At 29.1% G+C, this 24,545-nt stretch overlaps 5 protein-coding genes across 13 annotated transcripts in view; 2 read left to right on the top strand and 3 right to left on the bottom strand.

Annotated features, from left to right (window-relative positions):
• LOC114944038 (uncharacterized protein CG43867) overlaps positions 1–3,931 on the top strand; it is a 101,432-nt gene extending 97,501 nt beyond the window's left edge. For all 8 annotated transcript variants that reach the window (XM_029319747.2, XM_029319751.2, XM_029319754.2 and 5 more), the window contains one exon: positions 255–3,931. In XM_029319747.2, coding sequence (XP_029175580.1) covers positions 255–319 — 65 coding nt within the window. In that variant the 3' untranslated portion in view covers positions 320–3,931. The remainder of the gene's footprint in view (positions 1–254) is intronic.
• Positions 3,932–4,060: 129 nt separating this feature from the next.
• On the bottom strand, positions 4,061–5,692 carry Naa20A (N-alpha-acetyltransferase 20 A). Of its 2 annotated transcripts, none has more exons than XM_085482397.1 (6): positions 5,523–5,692; positions 5,387–5,411; positions 4,970–5,098; positions 4,633–4,762; positions 4,415–4,551; positions 4,061–4,305 (listed from the first exon to the last, which is right to left on the bottom strand). In XM_085482397.1, exons 1-6 carry the CDS (start codon positions 5,550–5,552, stop codon positions 4,220–4,222), a joined length of 537 nt encoding a protein of 178 aa, XP_085338523.1. In that variant the 5' UTR covers positions 5,553–5,692; the 3' UTR covers positions 4,061–4,219. The 2 variants fall into 2 exon arrangements, with proteins under 2 accessions (XP_085338523.1, XP_029175641.1); XM_029319808.2 differs by having other exon boundaries at positions 4,970–5,060.
• Positions 5,693–6,238: 546 nt separating this feature from the next.
• On the bottom strand, positions 6,239–7,747 carry Spase25 (Signal peptidase complex subunit Spase25). The gene is made up of 3 exons (XM_029319904.2): positions 7,479–7,747; positions 6,772–7,076; positions 6,239–6,577 (listed from the first exon to the last, which is right to left on the bottom strand). Exons 1-3 carry the CDS (start codon positions 7,497–7,499, stop codon positions 6,337–6,339), a joined length of 567 nt encoding a protein of 188 aa, XP_029175737.1. The 5' UTR covers positions 7,500–7,747; the 3' UTR covers positions 6,239–6,336.
• A 152-nt stretch (positions 7,748–7,899) lies between these two features.
• IntS8 (integrator complex subunit 8) lies at positions 7,900–12,800 on the bottom strand. The gene is made up of 12 exons (XM_029319775.2): positions 12,598–12,800; positions 11,972–12,389; positions 11,656–11,893; positions 11,348–11,584; positions 11,009–11,254; positions 10,632–10,881; positions 9,993–10,403; positions 9,552–9,806; positions 9,085–9,337; positions 8,819–8,937; positions 8,397–8,746; positions 7,900–8,173 (listed from the first exon to the last, which is right to left on the bottom strand). Exons 1-12 carry the CDS (start codon positions 12,713–12,715, stop codon positions 8,054–8,056), a joined length of 3,015 nt encoding a protein of 1,004 aa, XP_029175608.2. The 5' UTR covers positions 12,716–12,800; the 3' UTR covers positions 7,900–8,053.
• A 925-nt stretch (positions 12,801–13,725) lies between these two features.
• DNApol-theta (DNA polymerase theta) lies at positions 13,726–23,923 on the top strand. The gene is made up of 21 exons (XM_085482357.1): positions 13,726–14,328; positions 14,780–15,010; positions 15,082–15,335; positions 15,408–15,540; positions 15,651–15,852; positions 16,060–16,255; positions 16,347–16,516; positions 16,891–17,158; positions 17,289–17,619; positions 17,762–17,903; positions 18,083–18,326; positions 18,577–18,718; positions 18,793–20,692; positions 20,868–21,073; positions 21,323–21,524; positions 21,599–21,780; positions 21,870–21,989; positions 22,247–22,582; positions 22,760–23,024; positions 23,097–23,320; positions 23,406–23,923. Exons 1-21 carry the CDS (start codon positions 13,759–13,761, stop codon positions 23,535–23,537), a joined length of 6,450 nt encoding a protein of 2,149 aa, XP_085338483.1. The 5' UTR covers positions 13,726–13,758; the 3' UTR covers positions 23,538–23,923.
• The last annotated feature ends 622 nt before the right edge of the window (positions 23,924–24,545 follow it).

The raw sequence follows: 24,545 nt of genomic DNA, 5'->3' as shown, positions 1-24,545 counted from the left end.
TATATTGAAAAGCTTCAAAAATAAAAAGAAAAATATTTGTACAACCTAACTTTATATGGAATGGCTATTTTTTTGAATTATAAATGATGAAGGTGGTCGATTTTTTTAAATTAATTTCTTTAGATGTAAATAAATCAAAATATATGAAGCTAACCGAGTTTTAACTTTTTTTTGTTTAATAAAAAAGTAGCATTTTATGAACTAATTGATTAATATTTTACGGGAACAGTGCTTAATGAACTTAATTTTTACAGGTTCAAGCTGTCTTCCAACTCAACCTGATATATTGAAATCGACGCCAGATCACCAAAGACCTTAATAAAAAGGCTGGTCGTGTTTTGAGAAGGACTATGGGAATATATATTTCTTGAATGTGTGCGGATGTGTCTGATGCATATTTTGTCGTTTGTATTATATAAAGGCAGCGTAAAAAGTGCAGTATTAGTATCATACATGCGTGAAGCGCATCGTTTTTTTTATTTTCTGCGAAGCGTAATCGCAGTCACGTTTGAATCATAATTACGTTTACGTCGAATAATGCATGTAAATTAGTATCGAGTATTTCAAATAAGATCGTATTTTAATGTAAATATTTAACGATTAGAACGGCGAAAGAGAGAGCTAACTATGAAGTACAGAATCGTACAGGTGGCTTAAGAAATGTGGTTGAAATAAAAATCGATCTGTAACACTGCCTATAATAATTCGTATGCGCGATATTACACATCGAATAGTTTCATCCCGCGACTAAGTATCACGCTGAGATTTTTACTACCGTATTTATATACCAAAAATTAAAAGCAAAAAAAAAGAGATGCGTAAAATATTACGTAACTAATGACGTACTCACGTATCACGTGTATATATATACATACATATATATATATTAATCAAAGTTACTAAATGTTTAGAGATATATCGAACGACACAGCGATATACGTTTTTTCCCAATTTTATCGAATGATGAAAATATGAAATCATCCTAAAATCGACCTAATTAAGCATACACGTGAGTTTCGTCGCTGTCATATAATTTCCGACAATTTTCTCTAATTTTATTAAATAGTTTTTTTATTTCGTTTTTATTTGTATAATTTCAATTTAATTAAATTTATTTTAATTTATTAAAATAAATTTGTTTTGTTTAATATGCATACAAATTTTAAGTTTGAATTGAGAGTTTAGATTTTTAATTGAGATTGTATATATAAGTTGTAATGAAAAATTTACATTTAATCTTAAAATTTTTAATTTGTATAATTTAATTCTGTCTAAATTCAATTTTGATATATTTAAGTAAATAATTGAAGCCATTGGCGGAAAAAGACACATACGCCAAAACGCTATTTCGATCAAATCAATTTCAAAGTTTTCATTAAACTATTACTTAATGAAAAATAATGCAATTAAAACCAATTTTTTAAAGGTGTGGTAATACATCCTTTAAACTTTCTGAAAACAGAGGTCATAGTTTGAAGATGTTTTTTATAAGTTTTAAAAAATTTATGTGACTTTTATCCATAAATAGGATAAAATCGTAAAAAGTGGTCTTTAATTTAATAAATTTAATTAAATAGAATTAAATTTATTAAATATAATTTAGTAAACAACTTTATATATTGTTTATATAAATATAAAATAATTATATAATATTGTTACATTAGAGAAATAATATGTCCTTTGTATATTATATACATATATATGAAACATACCTGAGTTGATTTAAACGGTTTACAAAAAAAAAGAGTACATAAACTTATGTCCTTTTTCCATTAATGGCCTCAATTTAAAACGAAAAGAGAAAAATGCAGCTTATGTTTTAACAGTTAAAACGTTAGTGCAACATGAATAGATCTAATCTAATAAACGGAACTATTTTACATTCCGTTTATTGACAGAAAAAGAGACTGATTATATACTTTCTCTTATTCTTATCTTTGCATGTCCGTTTCTTTGCTTCTTACATGTGTAAGATCACTCGCGAGAACGAGAGAGAGAGATTGTAATAGACAGAGAAACAAATTTATATATCGTTACATTTTAACATTTGATAACAGCTAGTCTTCGATATTTATTTAAGATATATTTCTCTTTTTCTTTTTTTTTACAAGGACACAAATAAATGTAACATTGGGAATGTAATTTACTATTTAATAATTAACAATTGCGCGTTCTTGCGCATAATACGTGTGCAACATTGTGTATTAAAATATATATGTAACAGTTATAGCATGTTTGTGTGTATATATAAATATAGAGGGAGGAGCAAAAGTTCCGGAATGGCAAAATCTTAGATAATATTTATTTAATAAAAAAATGTTTCAAACAAAAAGAATAGGGTTTAAAAAAACTATTTGGTGATTATATCTGTTTGACCTTGAGATGACCTTGAAAAGTCCGGTCAAAGTCAACATGAAAATGTTCAATAAAACCCCCCTATTTTTTATTCATTTATATTCTTGTAGCTGATGTCGAGACCTTTCCAAAACACTGTAATAAAATATAATAAATAATGAATATTTTCATTAAGCATTTTTTAAGTTGTAAGACTTCGAAATTTATAGTACCACTGATATTTACCACGGAACTTTTGACCCTCCCTGTGTACATATACACATAGAGAAAAAGAGAGAAATTTTGTACTTGCGTTCGACGTGTCCTACGTAACTAGCAAACGTCTTCCTTTTAGCGATTACAAATAAATTACAAGCGCGGCAGAAAAGTAGGGCTTTCGTGCAATACGTACAAGACTTCTACAAGATTTTGTATAATTACCGAGATTATATTACACGATCCTGTCTATTTCCCTGCGAGAAACAACAAAAATGAAGCTGAACAGCGGATCTCAATTCGAAGGACTTCCGTAAGACGTCGAAAGGACATTTCAAAGAAATCAGAATCTTTGCGATCTCCTTTAAAAACCCGATAGGAAAATATTGTCCAAATATTGTACAAGAATTGCATCGCGAAAAAAAAATAATTTCACAATGATTGCATTAAAATGCTTCGCAGTTTTATCAGAATGAAATTTCTAAATGATAATATAGTATTTGCCCAAAAATTGATTTATTCAATTTAGGGTGTAAATGAAGCACAATTATTGCGTTATATTTATTATAATAGATGTGTAATATATTTCATCAAAATATTATAATTTCAAATTGTGCATTTTTTTAAGCATACATATATTACTATTTATTTTATTTCATAAAACATTTTAAAAAAATAATGAAACTCAATATTAATCAATTATTAGATAATTTTTTTTCAAATTGTACTGAAATACTATTTAGAATTAAATTGTGCAAATATTTACATATATTTATATATACAACTTTCATCCAGATTTTGTCATACAACTTTTATGAATATTTTCCTATCGGGGAAGATTACTCATAATTGTCTGGGAATGTGGATTAAAATATATATATATATATACCGGCTTCATTTAGCACATTGCGACAACGTTTGTACGGATAATTCGAACCTCGAACCTAACTTGAGAGCAGTACAAAGATATGCAAGAAGAACGAGAGACATTTTGTCCTTAATTTTTTATATATATAATATATAATATATCGTGCGCGAGATATCAAATGTTGCGCGGGTGATTAGCACCCATGGTATCATGTGAAATGTAGTTGAAAGAAATCGTATTAGAGATATACGCTCATTCGTATGTAAATATATATCATAAAAAATGGACTTGCGTTTCGAAAAATTAGTAGAATCAAAATAGACAGCTAGTAATTTACACAATCGAGCTCTATCTGGATCGCATTCTACCGGAGCCTATCTCATCATACTTACGTCACACATTTATATTTATTATTTATTCATATGCGGAAAGAAGGTACGGAGCGAAACATGGAAAACATTGTGTACTATTGTACAAGAGAACAAATAAACTGCACATATTAATACAAGCGTATTTTTTCGTCTCACTTGGAAGAGAAATTAAACTGATGAAATAGAGGAATAGAATATCTTTATAAAGGAAATTTCGTTGATAATTTTAAAATGCGGAACTTGTTATCGTAAGAAATGAGAAAAGCCACCATAACAATTTTCAGCGGCATGTATTTCTCAAGATTTATGATAATTTGTGTACACGTTTTATGAGATTTACTTTTTGGTTTATTTTTCAGTCTGTTTCGCAAAATCGTGAGAGAAGTTTGAACGATATGATATTCATCCTGCGATAGAAATTGTGGACACTTCAGTCTACCTCTTCTGGTCTCACAGGATGTGTCAATGGAATCACAGATTTCTTCTTCACGTCTCTCGACAGCGCTTTTCTCATGTCTAAAAATATACCATCCCTATTAATATCATATATCAAATATATATTTATATACTTTCATATAAATAATATATATATATATATATCTTAGATTCCTCAAAATAAATTTACCATATGCGTCTTCATCTGGATCCCCATTATAGTATTCTAATACAGTCCTGTATACAATGTATCCCAATTGTTGATACATTGTAATTGCAACTTTATTGCTCACTCTAACAAAGAGGTCCACGAAATACGCCTGTTTCCTAATTTGCAGAAAAAAAACATTGACAAAAATTAAGGATAATGCTGAGTCTTCTTTTATCTAGAATTAAATTGTTGCTCACTTCTCCGATACTTCCTCAAGAAACTTCATCAGCATCGCAGCTAGACCTAATCTTCTGTAATCAGGAGAAACTGTGAGAGCTGTTACGTGACCGTGCCAGTTTTCTCCATGACCCTCCGCCTTCCCCATAACTGATGATTTTAAAATAATACACTAATTTTAGATTGCATTAGAGAATTACATATTGTTATAAGCAGCTTCGCAACTGTTTTGGTGTATGCTTTTGATTTTAGCTGAATCTAAATGCATGTACCAATCAGATTTACAAATTTTACAACAGTTGTAAAGCAGCTTTTTCTGCTGAATGTAGCCAATATGTTGGAACTGAATAGACTCACTGTAACCCATAATTTCACCGCTTGGGGATTCTGCTACCTGAATGTATTCTGGCCAATGTGCTAGGTAATGCATATAAAATGAGAGTCCATACTGAATAGAAATGTGAAAAAAATAACTTTGAAACATTACTTTGAAAATTATTTTAGTCAAATGTAATATGCAAATTATTTTAGTTTTTTTTTTTTCATCAATAATAGTCATTTTAATGATCAATATCTATTTTCAAGAGACAAAATGTTTAATAAATCTTGAAAAAAATAATGTCATAGTAATAAATAATCTTGCATAAGAGGATTTGCTTATTTTACATTCGCTAAATTCTTCAAAATTTATATGTAATGAATTAATGATAAAAAATATTCAAAAATATTCGATAGTACATAAAATAATAGCTTTTCAGTCAGAACAAAGGATACTGTTTCTGTGAGCGGATCCAAATTCCTAAAAAAAGGAGAATAATAAATATAATTATAACAAATATAATAAATTGTTTAATCGTTGAAATTGAATGATAGGTTAGAAGAGACAAATCTTTTCTCGGAAACTACTTACACGTTGTTGAATTTGAACAAATCGTTGCATGTAAAAGGCCTGAGCGTTGTCATTTTTAAACGTTGTACAAGAACGGGTTTGCTTTAGTCACTTTTCAAGAAAATACGATTCGAACCGATCAAAATGTGATGAGTGATGACAGTCTCAACCACAACAAACCAATATATGTATATATATATATATATATATATATATATATATATATATATATATACACAAGTCTATATATGTATACCTGAATAGGAGGAAGGATAATCTAAGAAAATATTTATTTTTATTAATTACGAATTTTTATTTAATTTATTTTTATTAATTATTCATTTTTATTTATATTTATTTTTATTAATTATATATGTATAACATAATTTATATTCATTATATAAATATATTAAATAATTATATATATATTCTTTTTTATTATATTTTTAAAATTTTACTTAATTTTCTTACATCATGGTTTACAGATATTTATATTTATGATATATGCAAATAATTTGACTAGTAATGCCATTTTACAAGATAAAAATAATGAATTCATTAAACTTGTTTGAAAAATATTCTTTTGAGAATGTTTTTAATGTTTGTTCTCTTACTGTCAGATGTTGAATATAATAATTGTAACTCGCACAGCGGAATAAATATTTGAATATTTCTCATTATGTGTTATTTTACATCATTACACCTGGATTGGAAACGTGAAAACACTGGACTGCATATTTCAGAAAGTGTATGCAAAACTGCAATACATATCGAATTTATTCACACATGTAGAACAAAAAGAAACTTCAGGAAATGTTCAAATATCAGAATACTGCTACTTTTCTTTGCGTTGTGATGTCAGGCTGTCATGCAGATTTGTGACAACAGTTTCTATCAATTCTGGAATCACTACACCATTAACATCGATGAAATTTGCAACAGACTTAGTTACTGTTGATTCATTAAGGTTGCCCGAAGCGCTTCTAACTGACAATATCAAGTTATATTTGTCATCATATTTCTTCAAATAGGAACTTGCCTCCCAGATCAAGTCGGGATTGAAGCCTGCTGGATCTCTAAAAGATCATAATACATTACACAATTTTATATAAATCTGTATTTTTATTATATATTTAATGTTAGTCTAATGTTTAATCTCATGTTAGTATTAAAAATAATTTTTATAAGGATGAACACAAAAGTAATAGACTTAAATAGAGATGAAAATAGGACGCAATAGATCAGAGATTAGAAAAGATTATAAATTCACCTTTGGACCGCAACTACAAATATGCCTTTCTCTTTGTACGTTGTATATAATGTCAAGAGTCCCATTAGAATGAAATACAGAGAGACGCAAGCTACTAAAACAGGCTTGGAAGCAGGGAATGGATACAGATAATCGCACAACAATGCTATGATAGCTATTGTAACAGCAACCCCACAGAGCCCCAGTCTTCCATCGAGAAGAGAAAAATTCTCTATGTAATTATATTTCTTTGTAAGTACATCCTTGACTGCATCATCTAAAGCATTCTTGACCGCTGTGCCGTCCCACTTATTGATCTTTATTACCTGTAGAATAAATATTTAATTCAAATTATAATATAAGTGTACGCAGATGTAGCTTATAAAAAATTCTATATATTGTACCAAAAAAATATAAAAATTTTTAATTTGAAACTATCCAGATGAAGAGAAGCAAAATTCTCTCATTTTAAATTTACATAATTCGTGAATACATTTGAAATATCGTAAAAAGAAAATATTTGTATACAGTTAGACTTGATGTTTTCACATTAAATTCGCAAAAATCTGTTTTTCGATATACCATACGCGACGAAATCATAACCATCATCGGTAACATAAAATGTCGTATGAATCAGTATAATGATTATTTATATTATAATAGATTATATCATATAATAGATTATATAAAATAATTTCAATTTCAATTATCAATGAGAATAAACTTACAGAATTCTCTGGCGTAGTCATTATCAAATATTTCCACAAAACACGTAAGTACTGTATATGTACACGTTGTGTTTGTACTCTCTGAGACTCTGCAGACGATAGAATTGTCTGACGTATGAATTAACCTTTATATGAAGAAGAGAGAAGATAGAATCCCCTCCTCTTCATATAAATCCAACAGTACACTTATATTTTTTAAATCTATTTTAATTAAATTAATTTTGACGTAAATTTATTGCAGGTGCTGTCAATTGATTGTTAAATTGATTGGATTTTCCACAACATATGGGACAATTGGAAACTTAACTTTACGTCACGTAAAACCCGCGAAATTCAAATACTTTTTAATAACTTTTACAAATACTTACTATCATATTACTATCATATTATAATATAATATAATATAATATATAATACAATATAATATAATAATATATATTTTTTCAATAGCATACACACATTTACACATGTATACAATATTTATTACACAAGTATGCAATAAAACATTTTGTATTGCAATATATAAAACTTTTCAATCAATATAAATAGAAATATATATAATATTACAATCTTGTCTAATAAACATATTGCTTTGCTAACGCCCTTAAAAATTTAGCTTTTCGAATATTAGCCGCTTCTCTTTGAATTTCTTCGTTGTTGTTAGAATTTAATTCCAATAAACCGATGACTTTGATCTGTAAAAAAAATATACCTTTTTATACACATGAACTATACAAAATATATATATATATATATATATATATATATATATATAAAATTAAATAGTATATTATTTTTTAATAACAAACAAAAATATAAAGGAAAAATTAACTAATCTATATAATATTATACTATTTAATGTAGTTATTTGTAATTATATATTTAATTATTTTAACATTATATAATACTCAAACTAACCGCGAGTTGCTTTCTGTGATGCTCTCCGCGTTTTGTGTGTAGATATATGAGATACTCGAGTATTGTCGTGTCCCAAATACAATGATAATATGCATCCATGGCATCAGCAGCAGCACAGCTCTTTTGATCACTACCTGCCATCTTAAACGCCAGAGTATAATCCACTTCTTCTAAAAATTGACATAGTACAACCGCTTGAGTATAGCACTGCAAATGAGCGCAGCATTTGATCATTCTTCTGTAAACAAGATCGTCTATCTGTGTGCGTGGTGTCGGCTGGCTGAATAAATCACTAGCTACCATGATAGCTTCCAAGTAATACTTCATTGCGCTTTCATAATATGATAAAACTGGAGAAGAGAAAACAATATTATTATGCATCATATTTGATATTATATATTCGCAACATAACGGAAACATACCAAAATTAAGATCACCCATTAATCTCAACCAAGGTACGTTGCAGGGATAATACTTGAGGGCCTGTGTCAATAGTTGAAATAATAGTTCTCCAATATATCTGATGTTGTATGAATTTGCACTACAAATATAAAATTATGTAAATATTATTAAATATTATTTAAATATAATTGATATTAAGATTTTAAATATAATATTGTCGACTAAATTTTGTATGACTTAATAGTATAATATAAAAGATATAAAAATGATAATATGATGAACGCACTTAGGTACTCCAGCAGGCCAAAGGGATAGATACTGTGTGTGTAATTCCAGACTAGATTCGTCGCGCAAGACATTGCGCAAACGTGCCAACAATGATATAACTACAGTAAGAACCATGGGTTCTCGTAGTCGGGTAAACGTAACAGCGATACTAGCAGCAATATCTCTTGACGTGCCACTGCCAGAACTTCCTGAACTGTTACTGCTACTGCGTTTCTGCTGTTGATCTCTGCTGGGACCGAATGCGACTAAAACTAAGAAATTACGCGACATATACAAGTTTTAAATAAATATACATTTTTTTATATTATACATTATGTTATATATTTTTATAGATTATATATAGATTATATATATTGGTTGATATATATATATATATATATATATATATATATATTAGTATTAAATATTAAGTCTACTATATATGTATATATATAAATGTTTTAAAAATAAAATAAAAATACGTACTCATATCCCAAGCGTCTCTCGCAAATTTGCGAGTTCCCTTGTATTTGACAACATCTTGGCAAACACCACTGATGGCAGCTGCAAATTCAGTATAACTCCAACGCTTCTCTAAATTGATGAGATAATCCCATTCAGCCATATTTAAAAGAAAGACCGTACAATATTCTATTATTTCTTGCCGCGGGATCAGCTGATCGGACGCTTCCAACGCACCAAGGCACTGTTTACTCCGTGTGACCATACTTTGCATATCACCTAAAATATATAGTAATATATTAAACTTATAATATATAAAATAATTATACATTTTTTGTAATTATAAACATTTTTAACTCTAAAATAATTTTAATATAATTTAATATATAATATTTTCATATTAATTAATTATACAATTTTTATATAATCTTTTTTCACATAGGTATCTTTTCTTTGTGTACGTACAGACATTTGTTGCCGGCCAAGCATGAAAACACTTCCATATTTCGACAAGCAGGAGTTCCCAGCTTACTAGCTTGCACAACTTGAAAACCAGGGGACCTCCGTTTTTCATATTTTCTTGTAACTCTTTATCCAGTACCTTCAGCAACTCGATGGCGCCATCAAAATCTTTGGATGTCACCAATTCTCGACTCTTTGCGAGCAGGACGTAGGAATAATCTTGAAGAAAACCTCTGGGAAGTGACATTACTACGCTTTGCAACGGTATGGGTAACTCCCAACAGTTGTTCACATGCCATAATGGTTTCATACGTTTCTTTCCATCTAGATGGATCAATGTTTCACGAATTATATGAGAATTGTAAGATTCTATCAGTCTCTGTTCTAATTCAAACACTTCGATTCTCGAACTTTCTGTAAAGGTAAAAATGAGATTCAAAGATATGTAGACAGTAAAATAAAGTGTCTATCAATAATCTTATATTATGTAATATTATATATTATATATATATATATATATATATATATATATATATATAATATATATATTATATTATATGTGTGTATATATTATAAAATAATATTTATAAATCTTAAAATTTCTTAATAAATATTCTTCTTTCTTACGGAATTTATACGTACGTATATATGGTACAGATGGGATACCCCAGTCATTTTGCAGCAATAAGTTTGGTATTTCAATTTCGTTGGAATTAACGGTTTGTTGAAAGACAGCGAGCTCCGTTTCATCAAATAATGACGAGAAGGAAGGATTGTTAAATATCTTAGAAGCAAGTCCTTCTACATCAGCAGTGTTTACAAGGTAGAGAAGATAACGAGAAATTTGTTTTTTATCTGTGACTGTTGCTTTCTCCAGCACGTTATCTAAAGCCTAAATATAATGATACAATAAATAATTAATTTCCTACTTTTTTAGGTAATAAAAAGAAATAATAAAAATCTGTTTTAATACATAGTAAAAAAATGAGAAAAACATTAAGGTACAAAAAGTATTTTACCCAAAATAAGACATCTAGACCTTTTGGACCAGCTGCCTTAATTTCCGTTACATAGTCACCCAGTATTATGCTGTTGTCAAGGATTTTCCTAACCAGATTTAAGCACTGTATTTGTAACAGAAGATCCCGGGCAACTACGAATTTCCTGTTTACCAATCCACCTTGCACATCCAATTCCAAATTGTCTCTATAAACTTGCGGTATCTCCCTGAAAATATTATCTGCTTGCAAAATCTGCAATATATTCTGCAGATTTTGCATGTGTGTGCATTGTAAGTATATATTATTTAAGAATTTAATGCATATCAATTTTATATTAATATACAAAGATATACCTACAGTATATTGATCTTTAATAGAAGACTGCAAACGCTGAGTAAGACTAGGTTTAATCTCTTCCAGCGGCACTTCGCATGCTAAACAACAACCATCTAGAAATTCTTTTTGCACTTTACAGTACACAAATTTTTCTGCTGAATTAAAATTATTGTACAACTCCTTGGCTTGCTTAATATGATGAGTTGCCTCTTGATATTCTTCCCTCAGTAAATGAAACATCGCAAGATCGTAATGTATCTAAGAAAAAAATGAATATTTTGTTATCCTATAAGATATAAAATAAATATCTAGTTTGTAGATTAACATACCTGACATTTAAATTCATCTATGTTTACCAGGCACATATTCTCCCAATTTTGTTTAATTTCTGTACTGTCTTCAGTCAACATTTGAAAGGTATCAAAAGAAAGGATCTTTGGCTTTATATCAGACATTTGTAAAATAGCATTTAGGGCACTTACGCTATTTGGTATGTGCGCTTCTAATTTCCTAATAATATCGTCCACTATACCTGGAGGTACATATGTTGATTCTTGAGTACCTGGTCTAGTATATAAATAAAATTTCTTTTAAACTTTTACAAGTAAAACAATATATAATTCATACTAAGAAAATAAAACTTACATATGAAGTAATTGTTGTTTTGGTTGTTTGTTACTGAGAGCCCTATAAATAATGGCTCTCAGATGCCATCTGTGATATAAAACCAATGTAAACAGAAATTGATCAGAAGCTGTTTCTATAAAGAATTCTGGAATTGTAGGTATTTCTACCGTAACATCACTGGTAATATAAAATAGATCTTGCAGCAATGTCAACTGTATAGGCAGAGGTAGTTTCTTCTCCAGTATATCCAAGTCCCATTTGAGATATGCTGCCACTTTCAAAGAAAGTATCTTTAATGCTAAATTTTTATGACACCATTTGGTTGTGCCATTAGATTTTATATCGATTAATTCTGCTTCAATGGCTTTTGCCTCAGTCTCTTTTTGATCAGAATTAATTGTCATAAATTTAATTATCAGATCTGTAGGCGATGGATCTAAAAATCACAATGTACATAAAAAGTATTATTTATGTAATACTATATTATGTGTTATATTAATTTATATATTGCAAAAATATATTCATATAATACAAATATATTTATTTATTTATTATTAATTAATATCTGATATAATATACATTTATTGAAACAATATGTTGTAATTTAATTAATGAATAACATTGTATATATTATGTTTATATACCTGGAAAGGGTTTTGACAGATGCTTCTGCAGCAAAGAGGGATTCAATAAAAATTCGAACCACAATATCGTATCCGGCGAAATCGGGACTGTTCCCGGTCTAAGCAAATCTACATCCATGATAATAATATCATTAATACATTCACAATTGTCAAATGTATTTTTGCGTTATAGGACGCTCATCAGACGGCTCCGACAAGCATAAGCATGGCCGCAATTTTTCAAATCCATAAATCATAAAAAGCTAAGATCGGAAACTGCAACACATTTCTGCCGAACGCGGCTATATTCATTACGAATCGAAGACACCCAGCCCGCTGATTGGCTGTTTCTAAAAAATTCCTAGAAATTCCCTAACCGACAACCAATCGGCGCGTTTTACCATTTTTTCGATTCTCAAATTGCTAGGGATTTTTTAATCAACTGTGCAGCAAAAAATAATAATAAATAATAATTAATTAAATAATAAAATAATTATTAAAATAAATAAAATAATTATTAAAATAAATAATAAAATAATTATTAAAACAAATAATAAAATAATTACTAAAATAAATAATAAAATAATTATTACAATAAATAATAAAATAATTATTAAAATCAGAGAGAAACAAGAAAGTAGCCACCGGGATTTTTTTTTGTTTTTTTTTTATTGGGCAAAAGGCAAGCTTCCCAGCAAACACCGATATATAATTGTTACATTGCTATAATAAAACGAAATATAACAGGTAATATAACGTGTACGTTACATGTAACATTCATGTTAGTTGTAATTTCCCACTCATAGATGTAACATTTTAATATATTACATTGTAATTATATTGTAATTATATTGTAATTATATACCAAATAGCACATTGATGTATTGATAAGTCAGTGCTATTTTGGGATATAATAGAAATAATTACTTTATTATTTATTAAAATAATTTATTATTTATTAAAGAAATAATTACTTTATTATTTATTTAATAAATAATAAAGTAATTATTTCTTTAATAAATAATAAATTATTTTAATAATAAAAAAAATAAATAATAAAGTAATTATTTCTAGGGACTCTAGAAAAATCTGGTGGCGACACTTGTATCTGAAGTTGCTCGCACGTTGATTTAAATCTCCTCGGTCAAATGTCAAAATACGCTGAAGGACTGGCGAGTAATAATGTTGTCTTTTGGAGATGATACGCTCTTTGCTGATATAAATATTGAAAAAAACAGCAGGGTTTTGCGAGAACGAGATGGAAATGAAGACTCGCGGAAGGAAAATAACTGCCATGTGGGTGAAATTGACAAGGACACGTCGAAATTGTCACATATAAAACTAAGTGAATCTTTCGTAAAATATTTCGAAGATAGCATCACATTTTCTAAAATTAACGGGAGCAAGAACGCATCCTCGGCATCGAGTATTTCGAAAGGAGATACGATTCTATCATCTCGAAGCCCGCGTGGAAACAAAGGGAGTTTTAAGATGACCAACTCCAGGGAGAAGCACCTATGTGGTGTTGTTAACAGTGGGAAGAAAAGCGATAAATCTGTACAAAATCTCTGTAAAAATGGATCTCATGATAACGTGTGCGATAATGTAGTAAGTGGTAGCAGTGTTGAAATGTCAGCAAGCATTGATACCACATGTGATAGAGAAATCTCGAATATTATTCTATCACGAGCTCTTTGCACCCAGGAAAGATGTAAACTGGCATCGTGGGGCTTACCGTCAAATATTCTTCAAGTATTATATTATACTGCAATGTGTGTTTGACAAATGTCTGCAATAGAATTATAGATAAAAAATGTATTAGAAGATGCGTGCATTTTTAATATAATTTTGTATCATAACTTTTGGAATTTTAAAAATTATAAAATATATCATAAAGTTTTTCTTGAAAGTTATAACATGATTTTAAATAATTAAAATTTAATATTTTTCATCCTGAAATTATCAATTCTTCAATTTTTATTATTGTTACATCACTTTATTAATTATTTAATATTGAAGGAACCAGACATTATTTTTTATTATTGCTAATTTTTTTATATTTAAAATGCACAATACTTCTAATATTTTGTATAAATGTGTGTAATGTAAGTGTATAATTTTTGTTTATCATGCATGCTATGTGTGCTATATATATATGTATGTTATATGGAATTTAATATTGATAATTATTATTATTTTTCAGAAATACATCGCTCGTGGAGTAGACCGCATGTTTGAATGGCAGATGGAATGTTTATCAAATCATCAAGTAATGCAAGAGAGGAAGAATCTTGTATATTCCGCGCCTACATCTGCTGGAAAGACCCTTGTTGCTGAAATCCTGTTGATTAAAACTATTTTAGAGAGAAAAAAGAAAGTGATTTTCATCTTGCCATTTGTTTCTGTTGTTAGAGAAAAAATGTATTACTTTCAAGTAAGAGATATGCTAAAGCCAAGTTACTTAACATGTCGTAGCTTTTATAAACAATGTTGATGAATTCACAGGATTTACTGTCTGATATTGGAATAAGAGTAGAAGGATTTATGGGAGGAAATGTACCACATGGTGGATTTGCTGCCACTCATGTTGCGATAGCCACTATAGAGAAAGCGAATTCGCTCGTGAATCATTTGATGGAGGAGAACGATTTAAGTAGTTTAGGAGCTGTGATAATAGACGAATTGCATCTCCTGGGTGATCCTAATCGTGGTTATCTTTTGGAATTACTTTTGACAAAGTTGAAATACATGACTGTTCGGTGAGCTTGTTGATATATTTTTTATTTTAAGTAAAGTAATTGACATTTTTTTAATATTACATAACATTTTAGTAACGACGACATCAACATACAACTGATAGGTATGTCGGCTACTTTACCAAATTTAGTTCTATTAGCCAAATGGCTAAATGCTGAATTGTACAATACTGAATTTCGTCCCATTCCTTTAAATGAATATTGCAAGGTAAAAATATATAAATTCTTTATTTTTTTAAATTTATTTAGATAAGAGATTTTTATTGTTATATTGTTTAGAACAATCATTATGTTTACGACTGTAATTTCTACTTTTAGATAGGAGACAGTATATATGACAACAAATTAAACCTTGTCAGAAAATTAACAGAATTACCGGAACTGGAACAAGATGTGGATAATATTCTGCAACTTTGCATTGAAACGATAAAGTCCAGTCATAGTGTGTTGATTTTCTGTCCTACAAAGAAATGGTGTGAGAAATTAGCAGAGCAAATTGCTGCAGCTTTCTACAAATTAGGTCTGCTTCAATTATTCGTAAATCGAATTTGAATAAATATAAATTTTTGTACTTTCTATATTTTTCTGTATAATTCTGTATAATTTCATCTCTTCGCGAAATATACCACTATATTCGTTATATTTAACGTACAGAAAGTGTAAGAAAATGTACAGCTAAAAAGAGAAAAGATGTTTGTCTCTTAAATTTACCTCAATCTCTGAATAGGTTGTAAAAATACAGTGCTCGGAGAGATGTTACGAAAAGAGATCAACAATGTATTAATTCAAGAAACTCTGGAGCAATTAAAGCGCAGCCCAAGTGGCCTGGATAACATTTTAAAGAACACGATTTCGTTCGGCATTGCATTTCATCATGCTGGACTCACGATGGATGAACGCGACATCATAGAAGGATCTTTTAGGTGATGAATTATTTTTATTTTTATATTTTTTATATTTTTTATATTATTTATATTTTTAAGTGCTGTATTATACTTGATATCGTAATTTTAGAACGGGGTCCTTGAGAGTCCTTATAGCAACGTCGACATTAAGCAGTGGAGTGAACTTACCTGCACGAAGAGTAATCATAAGATCACCTCTGTTTGGTAACACCCCATTGAATACTTTAACTTACAAACAAATGATAGGACGTGCTGGCCGTATGGGAAAAGATAGTGCAGGTAAAAAATATTGAAATTATTAGGGTAAATCGTACGATTTGATTATCATAATTATATATTAAAAGATGTCTGAAATAAAACTAGAAGTGCGATATTAACAAATAAAATTAACAAATAAAATATTAAATTAAAAAATTTTAAAGTTATGACATTTTAATTTAATATAATATTTTTATAATATAAAAAATTTTTAAATTAAAAATTAACTTTTGATTTAATTTAATTTAATCTTAACTCAATTTTAACTGAGTTACTTCTTTATTTATGCAATTTTTAACGTGACTAAATTGCTACTAAGCCAATGAACTTTAATTTAGTTTTTAAAAAATAATTAACTTGTTTAATAATAACATAAATTAATTGAAATTTTCCAGGAGAAAGTATACTAATATGCAAACCAACTGAACGTAATACAGCTTCATCCTTACTCTCTGCAACTCTGGATCCAATTGAATCTTGTCTTAACGATTTCACGTTATTAATAAGGGCGCTCTTGGAAGCAGTGGCTAGCGAAGTTTTATATACATTGGAAGATTTAAAACTGTATATCAATTGTACTTTGCTGAGCTTGAGCGAACCATCTGATATACAAACTTTTTCCGACGAAGCAATAAAGTTCTTATTGGATAATGAATTTTTATTGTAAGTATACTATAAATATATAAATTTAATTGTATGTTACAATTCTTTTTTGGAGAATGTTTTCATATGAATGTCACTTTATAATTTTCTAAAAATTAACATTAATTTATATAATAATACTTCCATATAGATTACAAACCACGGAACGAGAAACCAGGTGGGTAGCAACACCGCTTGGAAAAGCGTGTCTGGCCGCATCTATACCTCCCAGAGAAGGATTGTTCCTCTTCGAGGAATTACAGAAAGCAAGAAGGTGTTTCGTTTTGGATACAGAATTACATGTAATATATTTAGTGACTCCACTCTCTGCTGGATGTCAGATTGGAACAGTCGATTGGATGGTATTTCATGAATTATGGAACACCATGTCGGAAAGCGAGCGCAGAGTTGGAAAACTCATTGGAGTGGAAGAACGTTTCGTCATGTCAGCTATTAAAGGAGTCATTAAACCTGGAAAATCGGTAATTCACTATTTCTGTCTATATATATATATTTCACTATTTCTACTATAAAATACACCTGAACTATATATGTTTATAAAATCTTTATAAAATTATTCATATTAGTTCAAAAAATTTCTAATGCAAATGCTTTGTGTTACAGTTAAATATACATAGAAGATTCTACAGTGCATTGGCGTTGCATGATTTAGTTAAGGAAGTTCCACTTCATGTAGTTTGCAAAAAATATGGATGTTGTCGAGGAGTTTTGCAGACCTTACAACAGTCTGCTTCTACATATGCAGGTAAATTAATAAATTCAAAATAATAAATCTTTATTTAAAAAAAAATATATATATAATCTACTTTAATAAATCATATATAATACATAAAAGATAAATTATATAATTATTATATATAAATATATACATATATGTAATTAATTATTTGAGAATTTTCTATAGTAAATATAATTTTATTTTAGGTATGGTCACGCAATTTTGCAAGCAATTGGGCTGGGATTGCATGGAATTATTAGTGAGTCAATTTCAAACGAGATTGCAATTTGGCGTCTGTAGAGAATTGTTAGATTTATTGCGCCTGCCAATGTTAAACGGCTTGCGAGCAAGAAGTCTGTATAAACAAGGAATAACATGCGTAGCGGACTTGGCTGTTGCTAATGAACTTAATGTCGAACGCGCGCTTTACAAAGCTCTTCCTTTCGAAAGGTAGAATTAATTAAAGTCAGTGTTTTTTTTATATAAATTATTTAATTAAATTATTTTTTATATAAATTTTTATATAAATTATACTTCTTATATATACGCACATCTGTGTGCATTTATCACATTAAAAGTAAATAATATAATATAATATCAAATATATTTTCAAGCTGATAAATAGAAGCATAAAATATCAAATATAAATATGGGGGAATTTTATACGTTTATAATACATTTTGATGATTATGCATTTTAGTGAAAAAGAATATGAAGGAGAATATGCGTTTGATGCAGAAAAAAGAAATAAAATGAGGACAGTGTTTGTCACTGGAAGAGATGGTCTCACACCACAACAAGCTGCAGTTTTATTAGTTCAAGAAGCAAGGATATTAGTTCAGGTACGTAACTTATAATATTTTATAAATAGAATACATTTAAACGTTTGCTTCAATAAAATAATGATTACTTGTAGAAAGAATTGGGACTCGAGCAACTACCATGGGAGCAAAATGAGCAGCAATCTCTGCAGATAAATACGCATTTAGAAGTTAAAGCTACACCCGACACAACAGAAGAAATTACGAGAGAATTAGATGCAAAAAATTCAAAATCTATAGAAACGTTCATAGACTCCAAATACGAAAAACCTGCAAGTGACGAAAATCAAAGGGATGATAATTCAAAACTTAATATCTTCAAAGAAACTGATGAAAGTAATATGCCTGACAAAAGAAAAACGATTCAATCGAACAATCAGCATTTAAATGGAGCAATTTTATCACAAAAAATCTCGAAAGATGAAAAAGATTCTGTTTCTCTCGACATAAACATTTCCGATGTAGTACTTAACGATGAACGATTAAATATTTCTGATATAGTAACTAATCATGAAGGACCAAATACTTGTAAAGGAAAGAAAAATTCTCTCACAACCGATAGTAGCAGCAAGATCAAGAGAAGAAGCAATAATACAGAAGAATCCAAGCAGCATGTTGATGATATACCTAATAAGAAGTCAAAGACTTTTAACGTGGATGAAGTAAAAAGTAATGGCGAGAATTTGATAGAGAAAAACGCAACAGAATCCAGTATAAATAAAGACATTAAATCGCCGTATTCAAGGAGTCCGAGTTTGTTCGACGATAGTTTAAATCTCGACACCCAAACCTGCGATCTTCTCGAGCAAAACATCATGGATATCGCATACATATCGGAATTAGATTCTAAATTGTTCGCAAGCGATTTGGATTTGAAAAAATCCAGTTCAGAAGTCGGCGAGAAACAATTGCGAGCGAAAACTGACGAAAATAATGTAAACAAGCTCCTGCAAACTAGAGACAGCGTGTTATCCTGGGGCGACGATTCATGGAATAATTCCGAAAAAGTGTTCAAGCAAATAATCCAAGTGGCTAGAGATCAAAGTAGCAAGAAGGAAACATCTGCTGCGGCAAAAATTAAAAATATCACAGATACAAATGTATCCGTCACACCAAAAAGTACAAAAACTTGCGTGTCAAACGGTGATAAAGAAAGCCTGCGTAAAACAAACCTTATTAAAAAACGTACTGCTTTAATTGAAGAAAAGGTGGAACCGTGGAAACCCAAATTGCCTAAAGTGGCGAAAGTGGAGTCTCCCATAACAAGCATAATCATTAACGAGAGAAAGATGTCCGTGGAGTCGAACAAATCCGATTCGGATGACATCATCGTCGGCTCGCAACAAATCGAGTCCCCTCTCTGCGATAGTAAAAATCGAACAAGAACAAAATTGGAAAAAATACGTAAATTGCGCTCCCAGAAAATGACTGAGGATACGTTAACGGAGATAAATGATCGTTCGAACTCTACTGTAAACGGGGTGTCGAATGACAAACCGGATGATCAAACGAAGCCGAAATTGAAAGAAACTTTGGAACAAAATTTCTCTCCGAATTGCAGCGCAGATAGCATTGTGTATAATTCGGAAGATGAGACGACACTGAAATCTGTTTCGAGGACGAAGCAGGAGACGCAATCGAGGCTGAACAAAAACGTAAAATCCGAGATAGAAGCCGCGGAAGATTTGCCAAACGAAACGATAAATTGGAACGTATTGAATATCGTGAAAGTCGCGGACAATAGAGCGACTTTTAATCTGTTCAAACGAGTTGTGTTGAAAAAGCGAAACATCGCGTTAGCCCTGCATTGCGATACATTCGTGGACAATGCAAATAGTATAGGTTCGAAAATTTGCGTTTCGTCCTCCAACGCAGAGGGAAAACGAAAGTCTAGAAAATCTGCGAATTATGCTCACGGAAAGCTGGAAATTCGCGGTGCCGCGATATCCTGGGAAAGCAATATTGCATATTACCTCTCTTTTAGTAATTTATCAGGTAATAGAAATGTGCAAAGACTTTTCGTTAATACTTTCTAATCGCGAAGTATTTTTCTTTTTAGCATTTTTTAAATACTTCTTATATATATATATATATATATATAATATATAATTATATATATTATTATTAATATATTATAATAATATATAATTAAATATTACAATCATTCCAGAATCAAAAGTCTCCAGAAAAGAACAAATGACTCTATTGAAAGAGTTATTCGCCGATACAGATTTATATATGAAATGCTTTGCGACAAAAGATATATATAAAGCCTTATATCAGTGTTGTGGAATCTCTGCGAAATGTAGATTTCTGGACCCAATAATTGCACATTGGTTATGCACTAATGATTGCGAGAAATCTTTCAATGAAATGGTGAGATTTTTAATAATATTTCTTTATACAGGATAACTCAAAAGATAGATATTTAGATTAATAATGTAAATATTTTTTTAGATAAATATGTTAATATTTTTTTAAGTGTGTTAAAGCTCAAATTTCTAACTTTTATAAATATATAGGTATATTTATTTAAAAAAATTTTTTTATTTATTTAGAAATATATATTTATTTTTATTAGAATTATGAATTTTCGTTATATTTTTTTCGTTAAATTCTGAGCAGGTAACCCAATACTTTCCCCAAGGAAATTTCATAATGAACCGTACAAATTGTTGTTACTGGTCGGGTCCTGGGATGGATGTGCACAATTCTTTACCAGGCGAATATAGATCAGCAGCAGAAGCTGTGTTAACGTGGCACATGATGGACAACGTCATGAATAAATTAGAAGAACTTAATCCTGCTCTACTTTACACATTTAGAGGTAATAAAGACTTAAGACATGACCTCTTTGTCTATCTTATAGATACATTCATTCATCCTTTCATTCATTTCCAGAAGTAGAAATGAGAACTGTAACACTTTTAGCTTGTATGGAATTATCAGGCATTAACGTAAATATAAAATCGTTGGAAGAATTGTCATTGGTTACTTCAAACGAAATGCAATCTTTAGAAAAGAAAGCTTACCATTTAGCAGGCAAAAAATTCAATTTTTCATCATCTAAGGAAGTTGGCCAGGTTTGTCAAATTAAAATTATATATATATATATATTTTTTTGTTGAAAAAGTTTATTAAGTATATGTATATAACACTATCATAATTGTAGGTGTTGGGCTTATATAAAGATAAGAAAGTCAGTACAAGTAAGGCCGTTTTGGAAAAATGTGATAATCCAATATCGAATCTGGTGATTTCATGGCGAAAACTGAGTGCAACAAAAACAAAAGTACAGTTATAGGATAAATAAAAATTTATATTTTTACTTTATATGATATTTTGTTATATTACAAAACTAATAATATCTATTATATATTATTAATATATCTGCTTTGTTATATACAGAGTTTTTCTTATATTTTAATTCACATTTTTATTTATTTTTTTTTATTAAAAAATTTTTAAACTAAGAATATAAGAGAAGAAAGAACCAATGATTATACAATTAAAATCACTTTATCTGACAGAACATTTTTATCTCCACAGATTATCCAGCCATTATTACATTTGGCCCAAAAGGATCCTCGTATTCATGGTAATTGCATTACTTGTACAGTGACAGGAAGAGTTTCGATGCACGAACCAAATTTGCAGAATGTACCAAAGGATTTTGGTTTCTCAGATAATAATTTCGTGCTAAGCGTAAGAATGGCGTTCGTGCCGGCCTTGGGTAACATAATGCTGTCCGCTGATTATTGTCAACTCGAATTACGTCTCTTGACTCACTTTTCGCAAGATTCAATTTTGTGCGAAATTTTGAAACAACCGGGCGATATTTTTAAAAATATCGCTGCTAAATGGAATAATGTACCAGAAGAAGAGGTATTATATATAAAATTATAAAATACAGAATAATTAATTTTTATTATAAAATAATATAAAATAATTATATATATATAAATCCATATATATATATATATATATTATATTACTATTATTTATTACATATTTTTTTATTCTTGTCATTACTTATTATTTATATTTTCGTCATCTATTTAGGTGACAGTGGAGATGCGACAGCGCACCAAACAATTATGCTACGGCATGATTTATGGCATGGGGGTGAAATCCTTAGCTGAGAATCTTTGTGTGAGTGAACCAGAAGCTCAGGAATTTTTAGAATCTTTTATGAACACGTATCCCGGTATATATAAATGGTTGGATGATGTATTAGAAGAAGCGCATCGTGATGCATACGTGACAACGTTATTGGGAAGACGCAGACAGCTTCCCGATTTAAAAAATACAAAGTCATCCGTAAGAGGTGAGTGACATGTTATAAACATGTTATAAATATTTCAATAACTATTGAAATATAAATCGATCAAATTTTTAGCACAAGCGGAACGACAAGCTGTAAATACAAAGGTACAGGGTTCCGCAGCAGATATAGTAAAGAAAGCTATGATAAGTATAGAAGAGAGAATAAGATGCAAATTTCCGGATTCGGCTATTATATTTCCAGAGGTGCAGACTCGCAAACTACGAAGCAATAGTCGAGATATGCAACAAAGAGGTGCTTACTTAGTTTTACAGTTGCACGATGAATTGTTATACGAAGTAAGTATTTTCAATCAAATTAAATCTCTTTTATCTATCAGTTATCTCACTTGATTTTATTAAAATTATTTTAATGCTCTATCAGGTAAATTTAGCAGATCTGACAGAAGTCGCTGAAATAATCAAAGTATCAATGGAAAAAGTATGCCAACTTACTGTGCCATTGCCAGTAAAAATCAAAGTTGGACCTGCTTGGGGTGATTTAACCGATTATTAATTTTAGCAGAAGTTTCTAATCTAAAATAATTTTTTTAAATCGATATTTTTATATATAGATTTTTTTGTACAATTGATCATGATGCAGTATTTACGAATTATGTTAATATTTAGTAGATATATTTGACATATTTATCTTTTATATTTGTGAGAATTGTAAATATTCTAGATCGTTTATCTCAATTTATATTATTTACACGGTATATATTATTTTTACGGAATAAGTTTTTTTAAAAATGAACAATTTTTAGAATCTAATGAACTCGTAAATATTTTAGAAAAACGAGGTATCTATATTTTTTCTAATTATCCAAATATTGTTACTAATATCAGTATTTGGTTTTTTATCACATTATCTCCTCAATTGATTTGATTATGAAATTATTTCTGAGGAAGACATAGATAGATCAGTCAATTAAGTATTAGTATTAATATTATTATAATTAGTAGATTATTATATATGATTAGTAGTATTATTATAATTAGTAATTAGTATCAATCAATATTTAAAAGAAAAAAATATTTGTTATTTCCTCATCTTTCTTATATTTTTAAAAAATTGAATACGTTTTCAATTATCATTTTCATATACATATAAAAATCACATTACATATGAAAATTATTTATATATATATAAAATAGAAATTAGAATATAATAGAAATGTGACAAATAATTTTATACAAAGAATTTTAATATGTATATATTTTCTGTATGAAATAAATATATATATATTTTTAAAATATATATATATATATTAAATTTAAATATATATATTTGAATATATATATTTTAAAAATATATATATTTTTTAAAAATATATATATTTAAATATAAAGGATGTCACCAAAAAATAATATATATATATATTTAAATGTACAGGGTGTCACCAAAAAATAAAGTCCTAAACATTTTTTTTTCTATAATACTTAATAAAAGAGTAATTATTGAATAAAGTACGATGCTAAATAGCGCCGAGCTTTAGTTTGGACCTTTCGACTTATTTTTTGG

This window comes from Nylanderia fulva, unplaced genomic scaffold (assembly GCF_048542155.1).
Source record: "Nylanderia fulva isolate GAGA-0341 unplaced genomic scaffold, ASM4854215v1 Scaffold20, whole genome shotgun sequence".
In the NCBI taxonomy this organism is placed as follows: Eukaryota; Metazoa; Arthropoda; class Insecta; order Hymenoptera; family Formicidae; genus Nylanderia; species Nylanderia fulva.
This window is presented reverse-complemented; position numbering and strand designations above follow the sequence as displayed.